Source organism: Neofelis nebulosa, chromosome 8, assembly GCF_028018385.1.
Source record: "Neofelis nebulosa isolate mNeoNeb1 chromosome 8, mNeoNeb1.pri, whole genome shotgun sequence".
In the NCBI taxonomy this organism is placed as follows: domain Eukaryota; kingdom Metazoa; phylum Chordata; class Mammalia; order Carnivora; family Felidae; genus Neofelis; species Neofelis nebulosa.
This window is the reverse complement of record NC_080789.1, coordinates 19,734,912-19,757,505: the sequence shown is the minus strand read 5'-3', so window position 1 is coordinate 19,757,505 and position 22,594 is coordinate 19,734,912. Positions and strand designations below refer to the sequence as shown.

General features: G+C 37.4%; 2 protein-coding genes and 1 long non-coding RNA gene across 10 annotated transcripts in view; 1 reads left to right on the top strand and 2 right to left on the bottom strand.

Moving 5' to 3' along the window:
• Positions 1-13,217, bottom strand: part of NUP37 (nucleoporin 37) — a 42,668-nt gene extending 29,451 nt beyond the window's left edge. The window contains exons 1-3 of one of the 2 annotated variants that reach the window (XM_058741603.1): positions 13,119-13,217; positions 11,638-11,858; positions 2,860-2,984 (exon numbers count right to left, since the gene is read on the bottom strand). In XM_058741603.1, coding sequence (XP_058597586.1) covers positions 2,860-2,984; positions 11,638-11,793 — 281 coding nt within the window. In that variant the 5' untranslated portion in view covers positions 11,794-11,858; positions 13,119-13,217. Of the gene's footprint in view, positions 1-2,859; positions 2,985-11,637; positions 11,859-12,113; positions 13,046-13,118 lie in introns of those variants that run through there. The other variant, XM_058741605.1, reaches the window with a different exon arrangement.
• Positions 5,686-11,631, bottom strand: LOC131519005 (uncharacterized). Its single transcript, XR_009265404.1, has 2 exons — positions 10,182-11,631; positions 5,686-10,077 (listed from the first exon to the last, which is right to left on the bottom strand). It is a non-coding gene; the product is annotated as an uncharacterized LOC131519005 (long non-coding RNA).
• The window catches only part of PARPBP (PARP1 binding protein), a 73,159-nt gene continuing 63,782 nt past the window's right edge, over positions 13,218-22,594 (top strand). For 4 of the 7 annotated variants that reach the window (XR_009265401.1, XM_058741600.1, XM_058741599.1 and 1 more), the window contains exons 1-2: positions 13,218-13,332; positions 17,454-17,609. Coding sequence is in view for 4 of the 7 variants with exons in the window: in XM_058741600.1 (XP_058597583.1) it covers positions 13,255-13,332; positions 17,454-17,609 (234 nt within the window). In the remaining 3 variants the exon portion in view is untranslated. The remainder of the gene's footprint in view (positions 13,333-17,453; positions 17,610-22,594) is intronic. The other 3 variants (XR_009265403.1, XR_009265402.1, XM_058741602.1) reach the window with 1 other exon arrangement.

The window sequence follows — 22,594 nt, the reverse complement described above, 5'->3', positions numbered from 1 at the left end:
TGCTGCTTAACTTTATACATGGTAAGTATATTTACATCATCCTTTAATAAACCATAAAGACTCAGAGAACAGAGGTAAGGTGAAGAGTTACTCTCCAGCAAATGTGAAAGAAAAGCAGTGGGGATGAACAGAGAGAGAGAGAGGCGGAGAGAGAGAAAGAACTGACGGTAATTAAATGCTAAAGATAAAACACTAGGAATGGGTTCTTTCTAACTATAAGTTAACGATGGTAAGACAGACAGAAAGTTATATACCTCAGTCATCTTGATAGACCACTCTTCAGTCATGAAAAAAATAGTATCTACTTTGGATTATAAATATAAAAAAGTAAAGTAAGAAATATAAAAAATACAGTTTAATCACAACTGTGTAAAACTATTTATGAAAAAAATAGAGTACTGGGTGTGTAGATGGCCTTTAAAAATGTTTCTGTATATTCCAAATTTGATACAGTAAATGTGTATTATTTTTATTTTTATTTATTTATTTATTTATTTATTTATTTATTTATTTATTTATTTTTGGGACAGAGAGAGACAGAGCATGAACGGGGGAGGGGCAGAGAGAGAGGGAGACACAGAATCGGAAACAGGCTCCAGGCTCCAAGCTGTCAGCCCAGAGCCCGACGCGGGGCTCGAACTCACGGACCGTGAGATCGTGACCTGGCTGAAGTCGGACGCTTAACCGACTGCGCCACCCAGGCGCCCCAATGTGTATTATTTTTAAAATAAAAATAAATAATTTATTTAAAAACAAAATTGTGCTGCCAGCTTGCTCTAAAAATACTGTCTTTAAAATTAATGGCTGGTTAATGTGCCAAGTTTATTATACATATTTGTAGAGTTCTCCCCAAAATTTGAGGCTGCTTATCAAAAAGCAACGACAAAAAAGATGAAACAGTATAGCATATCCATTAAAAGGAGGACAGGAAAACAGGCACCAAGCAGAACCATGGGAAGAACAGTTTCTACAGCTTTAAAAATCTGCTAGCGAATGCAAAGAGACTGCCTGACTCTTGTTTAGCTTCAGATTCTGTGAACACTTCCTTTTAATATAAAAGGAAATGAACAGCAAACTGGCTGCTGACAATGACTTATGTATGTTAACAAGCACTGTCGTGTGGATTATTTAAAATTCAGTTAGCTAAAACCTGTAAAGCTTCTAGAAGAAAACAGCACATCTTCACAATCTTTGTTGCAGGCAACCATTCTGTAGTTAGGAAATAGAATGCATATGAAAAAGTGCTCAACATCATGAGTCATCAGGGAAATGTCATTGTGGTACTAACCAAATTAAAGACTGACAACAATTAAACGTTTTAGAGTTGGTAGAGGAAGTGGAACATCTTTAGATTATTGGTGGGCTCATAAAATGGTAGAAGCACTATGGAGACTGGTACTTTTTAAAAAATGTTAACATACATCTATCCTCTGATTCTACTCTGATTCTCTTAAGAGTAGGAGCAATTCTACTCCTAAGAGAAATAAAACCATGTATCTACTAAAAGCTGTATATAGGGACGCTCAACCAACTTTAGTCATAATAGCTAAAAACTGGATACTGCCCTAGTGTTTATTTACAGGAGAATGTTACAAACAAATAGTGGTATTTATACAATGTACTGGAATGCATTACAAAGTAACAAAATAAATGAAAAGAAAAAGAAAACCACTGGTACTTTTAACACGGATAAATCTCAAAAACATCACACTAGACACAAAAAATACATTCTATATGATTCTATTTACATGAAGTTCTAGAATAGGCAACACTCATTTCTGAAAATTAGATCAATGGTTGCTTTGGCAGAGGATGGGGTACATGGATTGACTGGGAAGAAGCATAAAGAACCTTTTGAAGTGATGGAAATGCTATGTATTGCCAGCATATGTGTTATGCAAGTATATGCATGTCAACACTGATCAAATGGTACTCCCAGAAACTGAGAATTTCACGGTTTTCAAATTATCCCTTAATTAAAAAAAATTAGGTTAGCTCAGTAAGAGCTAACTTATGGCTGCTAAGCTGTTTACTAAAAGAAGACATATCTTTTAGATTTGACATCTGTGGAAGCAAGGTTAGTGTTTTGCAACAAGCACTAAATAACCTGACATATTATTATTGCCTTTGTGGAGAAGGCCTCAGCAGGTAGTGTCAAGATGTTTCTCAAAAAGCAATTGTTCTTTTCTAATGTTTTCATAAAAACTGAAGCTCAAGTATTAGAACTGCTGCTTTATATACTGTTAAACATGTACATGTGACATTGGCCTATGTGTGCAGCAGTAAGTTTGATTAATGACTCAACCACATTTACTTATTTCAACAGAGTTGTACTTTCAGGAAGTAGTGGACTCAGTGAAGAATCTGTGAAGACCTCAAATGATTTAGGTGAAACTCAAGTAAAAATTTATGTAGTCAGGCCCAAACATATTCTCAAAGTACCACTACCATGTTGCATATTTAAATCACATATTCAGATAATAAGCCTAAATTACAAAATAATGGCCAATGTTAAAATTGCTAATGTCTAGGGGCGCCTGGGTGGCTCAGTCAGTCGAGCGTCTGACTTTGGCTCAGGTCATGATCTCGTGGTTTGTGGGTTTGAACTCCGCATGGGGCTCTGTGCTGACAGCTCAGAGCCTGGAGCCTGCTTTGGATTCTCTGTCTCTCTCTCTCTCTGCCCCTCCCTGTTCATGCTCTGTCTCTGTCTCAAAAAGAAATAAAATATTTAAAAAAAAAGCTAATATCTAAAAGTGGGGAAAAAGGAAATGGAGGAGAAATGTCCTTATGACCAAAGGCTTCAGATCACTTACAACAAAGGACATTAATAAATACTGCATTTAATAGTTTTAAACTTACTTGATTATTGGAGGCAATGAATCAAGTCTAGTTTCTGGGCTCCAAGCTATGCCATCAACCCTGACTCCATGCTGAAATGTTCGTAGTGTTTTATACTGAATTCCGTCCACGTCTGCTTCTTCTTCCTAAACATACATAGTAAATGCTTTAATAAGTTATGAGAACAAACACTATAACACCCCATTTCGTTATAATGAAGAATTTATCAGGAGGCCATATATATTCTTTTGTAAGTTCAAAAACAAATTAGATACTGAGATTTAAGTGGTTTACTGAACAACGATGACAAAAATCGATAAAACTTTCTAAGCCTCAAAGAATAACTCTCTAGGGCCACTAAAAATAAACAGTGAACATGTTATACTTTATCTTACTTAGAAGACATTTTATTCCTGATAGTAAACATATTTCACACCAAATGCAATGAAAATTGAATCCTCTAAAAATCAAAATATTCTAGGTAAATGAGTTACCATACATAATCGAACTGACAATATTAAAAAAATACATACCGAACATAAAGTTCTGGTTATGTACAAGGTAATGCCTCAGTCATTACAATGAATATCAATAATTTTCACATAGTATTATATGTGGCACTATACATGTATAAGATGTTACAAATTGTTCATCTAATACTATTACAGTCTATGAATAGTGAATATGTTGATACAATCTGGTTAGTCTTTTGGATTCTAGGTTAGATGTTTAATTAAAGTCAGCTTATTTACCCGCTCAGTACTAGTAAAATGATTTCTGTTTATCTTCATGGGAAGAGGAGGAAGAAAAAATGAATTTTGAAAAGCCAAGTCATCTAGGTCTGGCAATATGGACGTTCACCTGAAAAGCTTTCCCATTATAAAAATAATGCAAAAATCCAAGTCCAGGGAAGCAACTGAGCACTTAGGCATGCAGCTATCTTAAGTACTTCTGCCCACATCTAATAACTAACTGCTTGTTTGCGAGGCAAAAAGACAAAGCTTAGTGCCTGCACAAAGAAGGATGACTAGAGACTTCTGCATAGATCCAGGACTTCTAAAGGGGAAGTAGGAATAAAACCAAAAAACCGAAACTACTATGCAAAATGTCTACCATGGGTGAAGGCTAAGAAAGAGAAATGCCACTTACAAGAAAATCTCACCCATAAACTGGTCCTCACATGAGTTTGGGGCCTGAATTCACACTAACTATGTGCTTCAGAAAATAACATTTTAAAATGGCCATATGTTGGTAGTGGCCCCAAGCACTTGACAGACAAAAGCAAATTCTCTTTGGATGAACTACCTCTACCCAGGTCTCAAAAAGTTCCCACAGATATAGTTCAATCAAACATGATCTTACATGCATGCACTCATATACGTGGAAAAAAAATATCACAAACACAAATATGAGTAAGCAACAAGAGATTACCAAAAATGATTAGGCAGATTTTAAAAAGAACCAAACAAAAAATTTAGATGAAAATACCATAATGGAAAAAAAAAAAATCAATGCTTAGAGCAGCTGTAAGACAGATTTGAAAAAAATTACTCAGAATGGAGCAAAGTGAAGACAACAAGAGAAAAGGGATTCCATGAAAAGGTCTACCACGTATCTAATTGGGGCTATAAAGGAGTGAATAGAGGGAATGAGGGAAGAGGCAATATTTGAAGAGATAATGACAAAGGATCCTCTCCATACTTGATGACAGGCATCAATATGCACATTTAGAAAGAAAAATACATCCCAGTTGGCTTAAATAAAAAATCTGCAGGCAGATACAACATAGTGAAGCTTCAGAATATACACACAAACTCTCATGATATAAATTTGTGTGTATATGTATATACACATTGAGGGAGAGAGTGGTGGGGAGGGAGAAGGCCAGGTGTGTGTGTGGGGGTGGGGGGGTGGGTAGGGGGAGGTGTCAGGAACAGCAGCCAGAAGAAAAGACAGGTTCCCTACACAAGAGATTTCCTATAAAAGGACAACCATGGACTTCTCAGCAGAAACAACAAATGCATGAAGATAGTAGAATAAGAGCTCCAAAATGATGACTGAAAAAAACTCTAGAACTAAACACTTCAAGAATGAAGCTGTACTAAAGATATTTTCAGAAAAACAAAAACCAAGACTTAGCATCAATAAACTCTCACTGAAAGATCTGAAGCAGATGGTGGCAACCAAGGTTGTGCAAAATCTGACCTCTGGCTTGTTTTTGTAAGGCCCATGAGATGAAAATCATTTTTAGATTTTTAAGGAGTTGTAAATAACTATGAGTAATTTGCAACAGACACCTTAAGTGGCTGGAAAAATGTAAAATATTAGAAATTATTTAGTAGTAAATAATTTAGCAGTAAAAATTTAGTAGTAAAGTTTTTCTTATAGTAAAGAATGTGTTTTCAGGTGAAGAAAAATGATCCTAGAAGGCCTGAGATGTAAGAAAAAGTGAGTAAAAAATCAAAGGCAAGCAGGTGGGTTGATCTAAACAAATATTAGCCACATAAAACACTTAAATTCGTGTGTTAAAGTGAAAAGAAAAATGACAGAACTAAAATATGACAGTAATAGAAGTCTGGAGGGTGTGGTAATAGTTCAGAGTCAAAGATCCTTATTTTGTTCATGAAGAAGTTAAAGATATTAATTCTGACTTTGTCTAATTAAGTGTGTATGTTAAAGTGTCTTTGGTAACCATTAAAAGAAACAGCATGTACAACCTCCAAATTAACAGGGAAGAAAACAATGAAAGGAGGTAACAAAACACAAGCAGAAGACATAAGAATATGCGTATTGGCAAGGTTTTCAAGAGTAAAAAACAAAAAGTAACCCAAATAGCCAACAGAAGAATAGATTAATCATGGTATATTTGTGTATCATATAAGAATGGAAATAAATGAACTTTGACATGGAGGAATCTAACAAATACAATGGTAAGAGCAACATACTATAGAAGAACAGAATACAGAATAATTTCATTAAAACAAAGGTTAAAACATGAAATACAATATACTGATTTGTAACACCTACATATATGGTAATTCTATAAAGAAAACAAAGAATCCCCAACATAAAATTTCAGACTCTTGGGGGTGAGAAGGAAAGGCCGTAAGGGGAGAACACCCAGAGGGCTTTGAGGGAATTGCTAATGTTCCATTGCTTAAGCCAGGTTGTGGGTATACAGGAACATATTTTCTTCTTCTTCTTTTTTAAAATATTTGTTTATTTTGAGAAGGGGTGAGGGGCAGAGAGAGAGGGAGAGAGAATCCCATGCAGGCTTTGCACTGATAGCCCCTATGCGGGGCCCAGCCTCACCATGAGATCATGACCTGAGCTGAAATCAAGTGCTGGATGCTCAAGTGACTGAGTCATCCAGGTGCCCCTATTTTATTATTCTTTATACTTTTTATAGATAATACATATTTTAAAATACTTTTTATAGGCTTAAAATATTGTGATTTAAAAATAAGTAAATCCTTGTCTTGTTATTTAAATCAATACCCTAACTGGTCTAGAGACTCCAGCAAAATTTTTCGTGACAAATTTGCCCAAGGAATCCTCTGTATTAAATGGCTGTAGTTACCTTTTGTAAGTTATCCTTTATAATTCTTTTATAATTTTATAAAATTCTAACATCATCAAGGCAAAAAAATCCAGAGCAGGTGAAACTTGTTATTTAATGAATACATATGTCTACATAGATAGGAATATTACCTAAAGGCCTGTTCTAAGAACTCCATTCATCCTGAATCTAAATGCAAAGTTTCAGGGACGCCTGGGTGGCTCAGTCAGTTAAGCATCCGACTTCGGCCCAGGTCATGATCTCACAGTCCATGAGTTCAAGCCCCGCATCAGGCTCTGTGCTGACAGCTCAGAGCCTGGAGCCTGCTTCAGATTCTGTGTCTCCCTCTCTCTGACCCTCCCCCATTCATGCTCTGTCTCTGTCTCAAAAATAAATAAACATAAAAAAAAAAAATAAATGCAAAGTTTTAGAGTGTGTACTTAAAGTGAATCCTATTGGATGTGTAGATTTTTTCCAGGATAGCCTTTGGGATTCTTAGCAAAGCCATTTCACAGATACATTACACAGGGTTTTCTCTAAATAATTCAGATGCCCCTTGAAAATAACTTTAAATTTCAGATGAACTTAGAGTTAACAACAAAAAGTTTTTCCATAAATGAAAAAAAGGAGATAGAAATGTACTTATCAAGGAAAGAAAAACACTGTCAACTTTTATTACTTCATAATCTGTGTGTATAATAACTGTATAGCTAACAGCCAGATATGCCAAGGCAGCAACCACTAAGCAATTTTAAAATAAGGTTAAGAGCCTAATCATAGCTGACTTCATAGTTTGGGTTACATCTATTTTTCCACACTGGACAAATCAATCTTCTAAAAATGAAGTTTCACCATCAAAACACACTTTACTTTGCGACTGTAACAACAGTGTTGACAATTGGGTTCTATAATTTGTTACCCATAGTATATATGGAGTTATTGGGTGGCCGGTGGAGATAAAGAAACCCAGGGACTGTATACCCTGAGCTTTATGTATTACCAGTGAAACCTTTTTTCCTGGCAGCAATGTCTGCCATGGAGCCAGCTAAAAGGCTAGGGTGTGTGTGTGGTATAGGCAGAGACGAATGTTATTTTAGGTTTAGTTTGGGGTGTAGGCAGTATTGTATAGGAAGGAAATTAAGACACTTTGGAAAACTTGCTACAGTACAAATCATTATATAAGGCTCTGGCGTATTTGAGGTTGGGACAAAGCCAGGTTGACTGAAAGGGCTATTCTAAGGGTTTGAAATTGGTAGGCCTTCCCACCACACCCATTTAAGGCCAAACACAGAATTTTAGTCAGATGAGGCTGTAAAAGTTTACCTAGTCCACTTCTTTCATCTCACACTTGAATTTATAGAACATCTGAAGACAGTTTGCACAACCCTTCTCTGCACATTCGGTGACAGGAAATTAGCTACTTCTTGGGGGGAGCTTATTCAACTCAGGGGTAGTTCTGATTAGAAGAGTTCTCTTTAACGTTAAACCTAACTCTGTTCCCATGTAAATTCTATTCAGTGCTCCTGCCTTCTGGAACCATATGGATTAAGTCTACTTCAGTGACGGCAAGTGTCTGGCCACAGCTGATCTCTCCTTAGGTGAATGCACTCAAAGAGCAGATTCAGCATCGGTCTTAAAGCGCTATTAAGCCACAACTCAACTCAGAATTGACAAGTTACACAAAATACATCTACCATTCTGAGGCTAATCCCTCTTTCACATGATGGTTTCAAACATTTTAATAGCATTCTGAAATCTGTCTTCGAATACATCATCTGCTTTGCATCATAATATACACTGCTGAGAACTGAAGTAAACATGAAACAACCTGTGAATTTATACAGGAGAATATAGAGCTATACTGTCCAGCATGGTAGCCACCAGTCACATGGGGTGATTAAGCACCTGAAATACAGCTAGTTCAAAACCGTGTATATTTTATAAAGTGCAAAATCCACACCAATACAAAATATCTCATAAATTAAAAAAATTTTTTTTAATGTTTACTTTTGAGAGAGAGAGGCAGAGCGTGAGCCAGGGAGGGCAGAGAGAGAGGGAGACACAGAGTGTGAAGCAGGCTCCAGGTTCTGAGCTGTCAGCACAGAGCCTGATGAAGGGCTTGAACTCACAAACTGCGAGATCATGCCCTGAGCTGAAACCAGATGCTTAGCTGACTGAGCCACCCAGGAGCCCCTCATTAATTTCTCATATTGGTCACACATGAAATATTTTGGATACAATGGGTTAAAAAAAACATTAAAATTAATTTCACCTGGTTTTTACTTTTAATGCGTTTGCTATAACACTTAAATTTATATACTTGTGGCTCACATTGTATTTCTACAGGACAGCATTGAATTTGGCAGTTAATCATTGCACTGACTCATGGTGAACATCCAGGTGACTAAAAACTATAAGTCACAATTGTCTCTTCTAGCTTTAGCAGTCTATCATTTCAAGACTTTATTAATTTTTAGCTTGTTCAACTTGGTCCATTAATCCGATCTATCAAAGAATAGTTCAATTCTAAGTACAGTGTCTGGCAAACAATAGGTGCTTAATAAATACTTGTTAAATGCAGTTTATCATCAAAGCATTAGGTATCCTTGTCAGCTTCATGTTCTATATAAATTCAATGAGCTTGTTTAAATCAAATGTTCTCATTCAAATCCCAGGAAGGGTCCCGATGCATTACTGGTGACCCTTTGAATAGACTAGAAACTTTCATGTTTCCTCCACCCTTTGCACATAGGACTTTTTAGAGCAGTTTTCTTACTGCATTGTTTTACGTTTAAACATCTTGAGGTCAGAGTCCTTGCTTTTTTAACATGTGTTACCAGTTCCCAGCACCTGATTTGCACTTAATACTTGACAAATACATGACATCAATTAACAGTACCATCATTCAGCTCAAATTTCCATATTCAAAAGAACACCATAAGATTCTGAAAAATGCTTTGTTGAAATTTAAACCTAGTGCACTGTTTCCTAAGAGTCTTAGAATGAGGATTGCCTTTCCAACAGGAGAGTGGAAAGCTTTCAATTCAATTTACCTTTACTTCATGTTGTCTCAGACAAGAGGGAGGCAGAAATTGGATGCTATGAAACTTGAAGATTCTAACATGAGAAAACACAATGTTTAATAGTGTTTAATTAGATAAAAAAAAAACTTAAAAGGGAAGCAATAATTTATTCTGAATCCTGAAACACAGATTATTGGGATTCAATTCTCTTGCAGAACTATTTGAAATATGGCTGCAACCTGTCTGAACAGCACAGAGGGAAAAGAACAGGGGTTTAGAACAAAGGTCTAGATCTTGTTTTTTTATTTACCAGTCATTTACAAATCCCTGAATTTCTTTGAAGTAAAATGGAAACTCTATGAGGTCAGGGACAGTTGTTTAATTATATCTCCGATACTTGGCACAGAATATTTGTGTTCGTTACTTGCCAAATTAATAAAATCCAATTCTTTCTTTAGGTAACTTGGCTGTAAGACCTAGATTGCCAATCTGACAGGTCTGAAGATGAACAAGGACAATGTGCAAGACATGACAGAGCAATACAAATGTTTTTGTTAGTTCTCTTCTCGTCTTTTGCTTTCATTTTCTCTCTGCCACTCATCACCTCTGCCTTTCTTCTTAATTTTTTTCTCCCTTCTTGACTTTCTCATTTCCTAGCTGGACATAAACAAGAGATTAAGGTATACTTTTTCAGTATTTTTTTAAACACAATTCTATGTTTACAGCTATTAATTTTAAAAGTAATGAAGTAAAAGTTTTACCTGTAAGGAGCTGCTCTATTCTTTCGTAGGTTAGTAGCCTACACTGGAAAGATGGTTTTTCCCTCAGTCTTTTTCAAGAGTGTGTTATTTCTCTTAATAATGTGGACTTTTTTTGATCCTAACCAAGTAGTCCAGCTAGTCAGACCGAGGGTCACTTAGTGTGAAAGCGAGCACTTCCTATCCCAACCTTAAGAGACAACGTGGGACAACGTAAGACCTCCTGTATTCTACTCAGACACCAAAAAACTGAAGCCTTTAATTCATACTTTCTCCTTAGGATAAATACTCATGCAGTCTAATTTTGTATAACTTTATATATTTATTGCATTGCAAAATGCTAAATTGCATTTATGATGCCAAAACATTGTAAGATACTGAACTGCTTCCCAAGTAAAAGAGAAAATAATGTTTATAAACAGTATGGGAGTGGTAAAGTTACTTTAAATCTTTGAAAACTGATCACTGCCAAATTACCTCATTGATTAATCTTAACTTGAGAAATACTGTTCTATGAATAATATTCCGGTAAGTTAAGGATTAGCCAAGATTTCTGAGAGTTGAACTCTCATTGTTTAGACTCTTCCACATGTGGAACTATTTCCTGTGAGAAAACATGGTGTGTGCTCATCAGAAACAATCTTGCTTTGGTGATTAAATATGGGCCTGTGCTAGGGGGCAATGCTGACCAAATCAATGGCAGTTAAAACATGTGTGTGTGTGTGTGTGTGTGTGTGTGTGTGTGTGTGTGTATGCATTAAATGTGCCAGATGCCTTCCAGGAACTTCTCATGTACTAACTCACTACATTCTCATAACACCCCATTAAGTATTATTTTCATCATTTTTATAGAACAGAGGTTAAGTACCTGCTCAAGGTCATATAGCTATTAAGAGGTAAAGCCAGGTAGGAGTAAAAATCTAAGCATTTTGGTGCCAGAGCTCATTGTCTTAATGACTGTGCTAAATTGTCTGTTCAATTAATATGGTCTCATACTTTGTATACTCTGGATGTATGTTTTAGATGTATGAGAAGCAAGAGAGCATATGAATAGAAAAGCTGAATATCCTGACAGCTGGAAAATCTCCTGGAGTACAATTTTTAAGACTTGTTTCCTAAGTCAAAGTGGAATGCAGAAAAATTAGATTAATTACTTAGAATTCAATTGTTTCCCTGTATATACCAAATGTTCAGTTAATCACAACCTTCAATTACTAGGATATTGCATTTCTAAACATGAGGCAAAAGAGAAGCCTTACAGTCTTTTTTTTCACTACTTATTTAATGTTTCCACAAGTCTCAGGCATATATTACTGGAATATCTTCCTCTGTAGTTCTTCATATCATTTTTTTTCTTACATTCAAACTCAATATGCTTTCCAAATTTAGCCAAAGTTTACCAAAAAAATTTTTTAAGCTCTGAAATAGCTGCAGTCATTCACTGAGTTTGTACACTAACCTGAAATGTACACGTGCCAATGACCACATAATTACTGCCACCATATGCAATTAGGTTTCCTGAATCCCCACTCTCAAAGGGATTAAATTCTACCACATGCACATAATCTTCACAATCCACAGTGTAGGCAGCATTTCTTGTGGCATCTTGCTTCATCTTGTATGTCAATACTTGAACAGTTGTAAAAATAAAATAGCCTTCTACTGGACAAGGTCACGAAACTGTGGATGATAGCACAGACACAGTTAAGACAGAAACCATCAAAGTGTTAGTCACTTTCAGCAAATAAAATAAGGACATGGTGTTTCAGATGCCAGAGACAGCTAAACAATTTCAAGTACTTCTTTAAATACTTTATGAGTGATACCTGCAGAGTATATCATAATATCCTGTTCAGATGACCTAAAAGATATAGTAAGTACTTGAAGATGTAACCACTGTAGTAAATATATTCATAAAAATTAATGATACTTAACATTTACGAAGCACCACTTGTAAGTTCCATGTTGAGGATTTAACTGACATCAGGACACCTATATTTGCAAACTTAAGAGGAAGGTACTACTTACAGTTCCCATTTTACAGAGAAAGAAATGGAGACTTTAATAGGTTAGCTGCCAAGCTCCTAAGACGAGACAGCATTTAAAATACTTTACTATGTGTTGGACACCAGTGCTAGAGAAGTAAAACACAGCCCTCCACCTTGAAGATTACAATATCCGGTAATGGTCATGATTCAGTGTGAAAAGAGCAATAAAATAAGCAGATCCAAAATAGAGGATCTGGAGGAAGGAGTGCCGAAATGTGTGACATAAAGATAATATTCATAAAACTAGGCACAAAATTTCAACCAGCCTGTCATGGCCTGGTGTGCACTGTGGAAGCAGCATTCCCAGACGATTTAGGGATCTAAAGAGGTCTTTTTTCTCTTAACTGGATGCAGGAGTTGTCCTGAGAACAGTTGGGCTCAGTAACAAACACATCAAGAACCTGATAAGTATTTATTGAGAATCAGAGGAATCCCACCTCAGGGAGCCTATAAAATAGTAACCATAGGAGAGGGGATCCGGGACTGAGCAATAGTTAAAGGTGACCAGCAGGTGGATGCCCTCAGAGGCAGCGCCGTGTCAGAAGTGGAAAATATTCGAGGTCAGGAAACTTGGTTCCCTATTCCTCGTTAAACTAGTGCCCAATCTCACTACATTCTCAGGGTTTTACTGTACAAGGCGGGCTGGACTTGTCCTCTACAACTGGAGGGGAAAAGACGGAAGGAACAACTGAAGTCCTCTCAAAGAACCCCAACACCTCTCCCCAGGCAGGCAAGTCCCGCGAGACCCCGCTACCACCTCCCGAAGCCCCAGGTCAGAAGGAAGAGAGGTGGAACACGGTTGGGGAGAGAAGGAACTCGCACGAAAAGGATGCGAGCGCGGGCGGCCAGGAGCAGAGCGGCGCGGCCCCCTGGGTTCCCGTGTGATACGCACCATGGGCGTCGGGAAGTGGTCAGAAGGAATCTGGTCTCCGCTGGGGGCTGCTGCGGCGCGCTCGGAGTTAGTTTCCGGGTCAGAGGGCGGAAGCAGCGATTGGCTCCCGAGCCTTCCCGCGAGATTTAAAATTAAAATGGACAACTTGGAGACTGCAGCTCGGCCGGAGTTTGCTTCTGTTGGGTCTGCACCTGGCGGGTCTACTTTGAGCCAGGTGAGTCTCATGTCTTCCTTACCCTGCTGTCGTACTTTAATTTTTGACTCAGGCGGCTGCTGGGGAGGGGTTTTCGGTGACAGCTAAGTAACCGTCTAGGGTATTATTTTTTCAGTGGCTTTGCTCTCGAGCCTGGTTGGGTCCCGGGGTGTTGAACAGAGTTCACGGTACCTAGTGATGAATAGAGCTAAAAGGTCCTGAGGGATCATCTGCAGACTGGAAGACTGAGCCCCGTAGAGGCCTATTTAGGTTCATTAGGTTGGCAGGAAACCAGGTCCTAGTCCCAAAACGTGCGCAGACTCCAATTCTGAGACTTCGCCCTCTCCCTGTTACATTCTTCTAAGGAATATTTAGGATCAGCATTCTGACAATAATAGCACCAACGACTGCCATTTTTTTTTTTTTTTTCAGTTGGGCACCTAATAAGTGTGCAGGCACTAGTTGGGTTATTTACTTGTGTCTCATAGTTTTATGAGGTAGGAGATCTCTTAACTGGTTTTACATTTAAGGAAATTAATATTTATCAGAGATTTTAAATACTGAAGGCCATACATCTCTTAAATTGGGGAACCTGATGTGGGCCCTGGAATATCTGACTCAAAAATGCTTTTACCATCTCACACTGTCTCTACAGTGATAATTTCCTGTCTCATAATTTTTGCTACAGTGCAGTTTGGAATCCAGTTTTTTAAAACAAGTATTTATTATCGATGCCACCTTCTACTGTTTTTGTATAGTGCAGCCTAACATTCAGAGTGCTTGCATATTCATTGTCTCATTGACTTCTCATAACTGGCTGGAAGGTATTAGTCCTGTTTTCTATGTGATGATACTTTTACCTAGGCAGTCAGTTATAAAACTGACTGCCTAGGCTTATACAGACAGCTAGCTGCTGACAAGCTGAGACTACACCAGTGTTGGCAAACTAGGGCACTACTTGCTTTTGTTTTTTTGCAGTCAGTTCCTGAGCTAAGAATAGATTTTACATGTTTCAATAGTTGAAACAAAAACAAGAGAATAATATTTTGTGAAACTTAATTTTAATTTCCATAAAGTTTTGTTGAAGCACAGCTATGCTCATTTGTTTATGTATTGTCTGTGGCTATTTTCGTACAGCAAGATCAAGTAGAATAGTTGTGACATCTAGACCATATGCCTTGCACTCCTTAAATATTTACTATTTTGGTCCTTTCCAAAATGTGTTCTGACCCCTGGATGAGACTGTTGGCTTTTATATGTGCCAGACACTGCTAAAAGCTAAACTTGTATTTATGTCATTTACTTTTCACAAAATCCTGTGAGATAGGAACTATTATTTTCATTTTCAGTACAAGGAGGCTGAGTCAGGGGCGGTGACATAACTTGGCATAGATCTCATAGCTATTAAGTTAATTCTTGACTAGTTTTCATTCTTAGCAATCTGAACTCATATTACTTTTAAATAATACCCTAAATTATTTAGTGCTAAAGATTTGTTGGGTAAACTGATCATATCACTGAAAATTTACTTTTTCACCTTCGTTTTTTTGTTTTTGTTTTTGTTTTTTTTTTTAAGAAGTGAGGGTGATGGGCACCTGGGTGACTCAGTTGAGCATCTGACTTCAGCTCAGGTCATGATCTCGTGGTTTGTGAGTTGAGCCCTGCATTGGGCTCTCTGCCATCAGGGCAGAGTCTGCTTTGGATCCTCTGTCCCCTCTCTTTCTGCCCCTCTCTGGCATGTGCGCTCGATCTTTCTCCCTCTCTCTCAAATAAGCCTTTAAAAAAAAAGAAATGAAGGTGATATTTTGAAGAGAAATATAACTTTTAGCAACTTACTAGTATTTGTATAGATGTAGATATTGTAAAGTTTTTTATTTGTATCTTTAAATTGCATCACTGATGCAACTATGAATTATTGCTTTGTAAATGTTATGTACCCATTTTCTTGATCATATAAACCCAAAATACCTAGTAAATATCTGGAATTCTATTTATGCCACGTAAAGAAAGAAAAAGATAACAGGAAGCTAATAAATGGGATATGTACAGTAGAATATACCCAAAATAAGATAATGTCATATGAATATGTTAGAAATGAGCATACTTAAGAGGAGGTAGGAAAAAACAACTTTTAGCAGGCATAACTGTAAACTCAGAGAAAGAAACCACTTCCTTGTTTACACTTGGGCTTATAAGACATTGGAACTACATCCAGTTATTTTGAAAGACTTTTGTCTGTCAAGAGAAGTTATGTAATACAGTGATTTAAGAGCACAGCTTATGGAGTTAAGCATCTTGGGTTTAAGTCTATTTTGCCATTTGCTAGCTGAGTGACATGGGGCATCACATTCTTCAAAGGTAAAATGAAGATAATAATAGACCTTCCTCATAGGACTCTTGCAAAGATTGAATAAGGTAATAAATATTAAGCTTTTGAAAAGTTTCTGGCACCAAGAAACTGCTGAATATTAGATATTGTATTGGTTATCTATTGCTGTGTAACAAACCATCCAAAACTTAGTGGATTTAAAACAGCAACCACTTTATTTGCTTATGATACTGTGGACCAGCAATGGCTGGACTCAGCTAAGTGGTTCTGGTAGTCTTGCCTGGGATCACTAATGTGGCTGCAGTTTCTCTGGCAGGTTGATGGGGGCTGGAAAGTCTAATATAGCCTCACATGTCTTTGAGTTGGTGTTGGTTGTCAACTGGAGTGCATTGGTTCTCTTTTCTATGGCCTCTTGAGAGGTGAGCTTGGACTTTTTCATATGGCAGTCTAGAGTAAGAAAGAGAGTAAGAACTAAAGCTGCAAAGCCTTGTATCAGGAGGCCCCTAAGACCACCTATAGGTTGGATGTCTGCTAAGGCTCAGAGGACTTAGCATCTAGTTGTGCCCATACCTCTAATTTATTACAGCAACAAGATGCTAAACAAAATCAACAAAGAGCGAAGCTACATGGGGAGGCAGTGCATGAAGCAAAGTCCTGGGGTGATCAGGCATAAGCTTATAGAAGTCTGTTCTTAGTGGAGTCACATACGACATGCTTAAGTCCTCCAGCAAAAAGTCTTGACAACCCATATGAAATAGTGTCTATCAGGAAAACTCTTTAGAGATGCAGTGCCCAGGGTACTGATGTAGGTATCCTCTGTCTGTGTTCTAAAATTCCAGACTCAGAAAGAAAGCATTGTGTTCAGCATAAACTATATTATTTGTATAAACAGTTTAGCCACAGTGAGCCACTCTTACTGGGAACCCTCCTGAATTCTGAGTTCCCAGGTGCAGCCAAGGGCCAACCTTGTAGGCAGGACTTTCAAAAGATAGATATCAGGCACGCTGTAGTAACTCTTGTCTTTTTTTTTTATTAAAAAAAATTTATTTTTAGCGTTTATTTTTTTGAGACAGAGCATGAATGGGGGAGGGTCAGAGAGAGAGGGAGACACAGAATCCGAAACAGGATCCAGGCTCCGAGCTGTCAGCACAGAGCCTGACGCGGGGCTCGAACTCACAGACCATGAGATCGTGACCTGAGCCGAAGTTGGACGCTTAACCAACTAAGCCATCCAGGCGCCCCTGTAGTAGTAACTCTTTTCAACATGGGCCTTTGCGAGCCAGGCTTGGAACTCCCATGACGTCATTCTTGCCATGTTCACTTGGTAAATCAAGTCACTAGACTGACCCATATTTAAAAGGGTAAAAAAGTAGACCAGTTATTTTGGGATAATGTAGGGATGGGAGGAAATTGGTCTTTTTCTTTTTTTTTTTTAATTTACCACACATATTACCACCTATCTCAAAACAAGTATAACAAATATTTTGAAACTCCTTTAATTAGCTATGTCTGTGTCTATAATTACTAAGTTTGTAGAATTTACATATCTGTTTTATATGAATTTTCAGTCTGAAGGTTGGATTTTGTTATTTCAAAAGATTTGGCTTAAGAAAACTAAAGGAGAGGAAAATATGATTGTGCAGAAGTTTTGTTGTTCTGTTTTCCTAAATTTAATTAAAAGCAATCTTAGTAAATATGAAATGACCTTTCATTCACTACTTATTTTTCCCTAACTCTGCTTTCTTACACATGTTAAATATTAGTTTCCAATTAAAATAAAGCTTTTTAACATTGCATTTTGTTCTACTTTCAGAGAATGGCTGTGCTTAATCAAAAGTCTATCTTGGATATGATTAAAGAGTTCAGAAGGAATTGGCACATTCTTTGTGACTCTGAGAGAACTACTGTATGTGGTGCAGACTCCATGCTCTTGGCATTGCAGCTTTCCATGGCAGACAACAACAAACAGGTTAGTAGACTATATTTGGGTTTACTTATTTTTTTAAAGTGAATTTTGGTAGCTGCTCATTTTAATTATATCAATTTCTTTGCAGTATATGTCCTCCTATGATAATATCAATATAGTATTTTCAAAAATGCCTCTGTGTATATCTACGTCAAAATATTACAATTGGATTTGAAATGATTTGCTTCAAAATTAAGGCCTTCATATGTATAATTTAACGTAGGACATGCATATTCAATGTTTAATTTGAAATCTTGAGATAAATATGCAACTAGTATTATGGTTAAAAATGTTTTTATTTATGACTTCTTTAAAAAGTTCTAGAAGGCATACATAAATTATGTTTATTTTAATATAATTGAACTATTTTATGACTAATTTCAGACTCAGTGCTATAGATTGATTATTCTAAGCCATGTTATGAATCAGAATCACTTGGGAAGGTTTTTAAACAAATCTTGGAATTTCCAGTCTTGGAAATTCTGATTCTTGTAATCTGCACTGAGACTCTGGAAATTGTCTTTTTAAAATCTTTTCTTAATCTGATTCTTATGTAGTTGGCTTGGACCAAACTAGTGTTTGGAATGAGCTGTACCTAAAGGTGTTCAGATGAGAGAAGGATGAATATAAGCTGAAGTGGTAAGAAAATGATTTAAAAATTTTAGATTTTAGGTGATGTACTTAAAGCAAGGGGGAGTCTTTGGATGGCAAGGTTTTAAAGAAGGGATGAAGGAAGGGAAAGTCAGTTAAGAAGCATCCAGAGGGTCAAAGTCTTGATGGTTTGAATATAACAAGGAGAATGTCTCCTAATATGAAGGGTGGAATAGTTTCAGTGGGCCTGTTGGGCAAGATAGTGAGTGAAATGACATTCTGATGAGTTATTTTAATCTGTTATGTCAGTAGGTTCCAGATTTTTAGATTTCATATACCAATAAAAGTTCCAAAGAACTATTAGACATTGACAGATTTGAACATTTGTCACATTGGCAAATAAGACCATTGAGAAAAACTAGTTACTTGGAACCATAATTTTGGAAAAGGAAGAATATTTTAACACCTAAAAATTAGGAATTGTATAATCTTAAAACAAGACATAGTCTTTGTTATACATGATAGTTGGAAGTTTTGTGTGTTTACAACATGTGTGTATATTTTTGCATATATATTAAGATAAACTTTGACATAGGAAGATTTTGATAAAATTCTGACATAGTCATTCTTTTAACAAATATTTGAGTGTTTACTATGTGCTAGACCTTTTTCTAAATTTTTTTTTTAATATTTATTTATTTTTGAGAAGAGAGAGACAGAGCATGAGCAGGGGAGGAGAGAGAAAGAGGGAGACACAGAATCCGAAACAGGCTCCAGGCTCTGAGCTGTCAGCACAGAGCCCGACGTGGGGCTCGAACTCACGGACCATGAGATCATGACCTGAGCTGAAGTCGGATGCTTAATGGACTAAGCCACCCAGGCACCCCTGTGCTAGACCTTATTCTAAACATTCTGAGCGGGGCACCTGGGTAGCTCAGTTGGTTAAGCATCTGACTTCGGCTCAGGTCATGATTTCACATTTTGTGAGATCGAGCCCCATATTGGGCTCTGGGCTGGCGGTGTGGAGCCTGCTTCAGATTCATTCTCTCTCTCTCTCTCTCTCTCTCTCTCCCTCCCTCCCTCCCTCCCTCCCTCCCTCTCCCTCCTTCTCTCCCTCCCTCTCCCCCTCCCTCTTTCTCCTTGCCCCTCCCCCATTTGCATGTGTGCATGCTCTCTCTCTCAAAAATAAATAAAGAAACTTTAAACATTCTGAAGGAAACTATTGCTCTTATGACATTAATCTTCTAGTGGGGAGAGACAGAGATAATAAATAAGATATTTAGTATTTTAGGTCAAGTACTGTAGAGAAAAAACACAGATTTGCGGTTAAGGAATATATAGAGTTTGGGGTAAAAGATTTCTTGCAATTTGAAAAGGGATGGTCAAGGAAGGCCTCATCTGCAAGTTGCCATTTAAGCAAAGATTCGAAAAGGAAAAGAAGGAACTAGGCATGGAAATTTTTGTGGGAAGGGACTGCCAGGCAAAATGGAAGGGCTCTGAAGTGGGAATGTGCCTGGCATGTTCAAGGAACAGCAAAGAGGCCAACACAGCTGTTTATATAAATGTTAATTGTTAATTTCTTCCCTTTCATTTTCCCTTCCCCCGATTTTTTTTCTTATTTATTTATTTATTTATTTATTTATTTATTTATTTATTTATTTTTTAGCTTCTGTGTGCCAAGCATTGTGATAAGTGTTGAGGTTAAAATGATGAACAAAACCAGACATGGCTCCTGCCTAACTTATTACCTAGTGGGTGAGGTAGACATTTAGTAGAGAAAAATACAAATAAATGTAAAACTATGGCTGTGAGAAGAGGTGTATGAGGCTGTGAGACCAGGGAGTTGACCTGGTTGGAGAGATGAAGTTGAACTGTAAAGCAAGGAGAGCAGTTAACTAGGCAAAGAGTTGGGGCAAGATGATGAGGATGAAGGAACAGCATATGCAGAGGCCTTGGGCAGGAGACAGTAGGTAGGGTTTGTGAAAATGCAAAAGAACCAGGGTAGCTGAAGTGGTGGCGGTTACATGACCCATTTGTCTGCTTTTTTATTTTTAATCATAGTCATTGTTAAAAATCAACTCTATGTAGGTATGCGGGAAAAAAAATGGAAGTAGCACTTTTTAGAGTTTGTGTTTAAAAAAAAGTTAAACTTTCAGAAAAGTCACAAGAATAGTACACTGAACTCCTTTATGCCCTTCACTTAGATTCACCAGTTAATATTTTGCTACCTTTGTATCATTCTTTTAATATTTTTGGACGTGTATATCATAGAAATAGATAAATACACACAGATATATATTGCACACATACATACATATTATTCATATTATTCTATATGAACCATTTGATGGTAAGTAGCAGACACCCTGAATTTTTATCCCTAGACACTCTTGGTGTTGTACATTCTGTGGAGTTTGACAAATATATAAGACATGTATCCACCTTTATAGTATTGTACAGAATTGTCTCCCTGCCCTAAAATTCCTCTCTGCTCCACCTATTTATCCTTCCCTCTCCCCAACCCCTGGCAACCACTGATCTTTTAATTGTCAGCATAGATTTGCCTTTTTCAGAATGTCATGTAGTTGGAATTGTGAAGTATATATAGCCTTTTCAGATTGGCTTCTTCTACTTTCTTTCAGATGCATTTATGGTCCCTCCATGTCTTTTCATGGCTTAATAGCTCATTTCTTTTCAGCAGTGAATAGTTATCCACTATATGAATCTATCAGTTTATCCATTCATCTTTTACTTTCCTTCCAACCAATATTCAATGAGATATTCAATATTTAATAGGTTCTTTAGTTTAATAATTATTGGGTTTGCTGTTACCCTCTTTTTTTTTTTAATATTTTATTTTTGAGTACTCCCTACACCCAATGTGGGGCCCAGACAACCCTGAGATCAAGAGTCACGTGCTCTACCAGCTGAGTCAGCCTCTGTTATCATCCTCTTAATTTCCAAGAGCTCTTTTTTTTCTCTCTTTTTGAAATATTGTTCTGTTCTGCAAGCATATAGTATTTCTCCTTTGAGACTATTAATAAATTTTTTTTTGAGGTTTTCTTCTTGTGTAATATTTCCTCTAAGTTCCTTGTTTTATTTGTCTTGTTTGGGAAGAGTTTTCTTTCTTCCTACTAGAGACTTTCTTCATGATGATCCTTGACCATCCACTTACATTTAAGTGGAGCACTAAAATGCTTACTGGAAACTCTTCATGGAGTATTAGAGTTTGTCAGTCCGACCTAACTGGGCTATTTGGCTGGGGAAGCTTTGATGCCTATCTCTTTAGGATATCCCTTTTAGAACAGAAGAATCAGAAGAATCCTCTTTGCCCCTGCACGAATAGTGTAAAGTTGAGCTGCCAAGTGTTGGGTGCTTGAAAGAAGTATCAGCATTTAGAATATAAATGGTCATGTGATTCTTATTGTTTCCATTTGGGTACTCTTGTTTTCAATTGAACCCTTCAGTCCAGAGACTGTTTTACGCTCTCCAGGGAATAAACCGCCAATTTTCTGCCAAAGTAGATGACTGTTCTCCCCTTTCTCAGCAGAAATTAATTATTAGACAAAGTCTAAAAGAAGATTATCCAGAGAGGTAAGCACAGTACTGAGGCTACTTCAGAAATCTCTTCACTGGGGGTGCCTGGGTGGCATCGAACTCTTGGTTTCGGCTCAGGTCATGATCTCACAGTTTGTGAGATTGAGCCCCGCACTGGGCTCTGTGCTGACAGCGTGAAACCTGCTTGGGATTCTCCCTTTGTCTCCCCTTAACCCCCTCTCCTCTCTGTCTCTTTCTCTTTCTCTCTCTTAAAAATAAACGTTTAAAAAAAGAAATCTCTTCCCTGGCAAGTATCTTCATTATCACCTTTTGCTGGGCAGATTTTCTTCTAGTGGACATAGTAAGAGTGTTGACCTTTAGATCATTTATGTATTTATGTATTAATTTATATATTTATTTGCTTCTGAGAAAGAGAGTGAGAGAAAGAGAAAGAGCATGCACGAGGAGGGCAGGATCAGGGAGAGGGAGAGAGAGAATCTTGAGCAAGCTCCGTGCCCATCGCTGAGCCCAACCAAATGCAGGGCTCGATCTCTCATGACTCTATCATGTCACGACTAGACATCATGACCTGAGCCAAAATCAAGAGTCTGAAGCTTGGCTGAATAAGCCACCCAGGTGCCCTGACCCATAAAAAGCGTTGACGTTTAGAGGCTTTGACTTTATCTGGCAGGGTGGGCAGGGAGGGTCTCTGATGCAACTTTCCACCTTTCTTATGCTTAGCTTTGTCTCCTAAAATTTGTGCTCAGCGTTCATAAAAACCAGCTTCTTTAGTGTCAGGGAATGGTAGTTACCAGGGAAATATAGGCTCCATCATTTGCTTACCCATCTGTATTGGCACT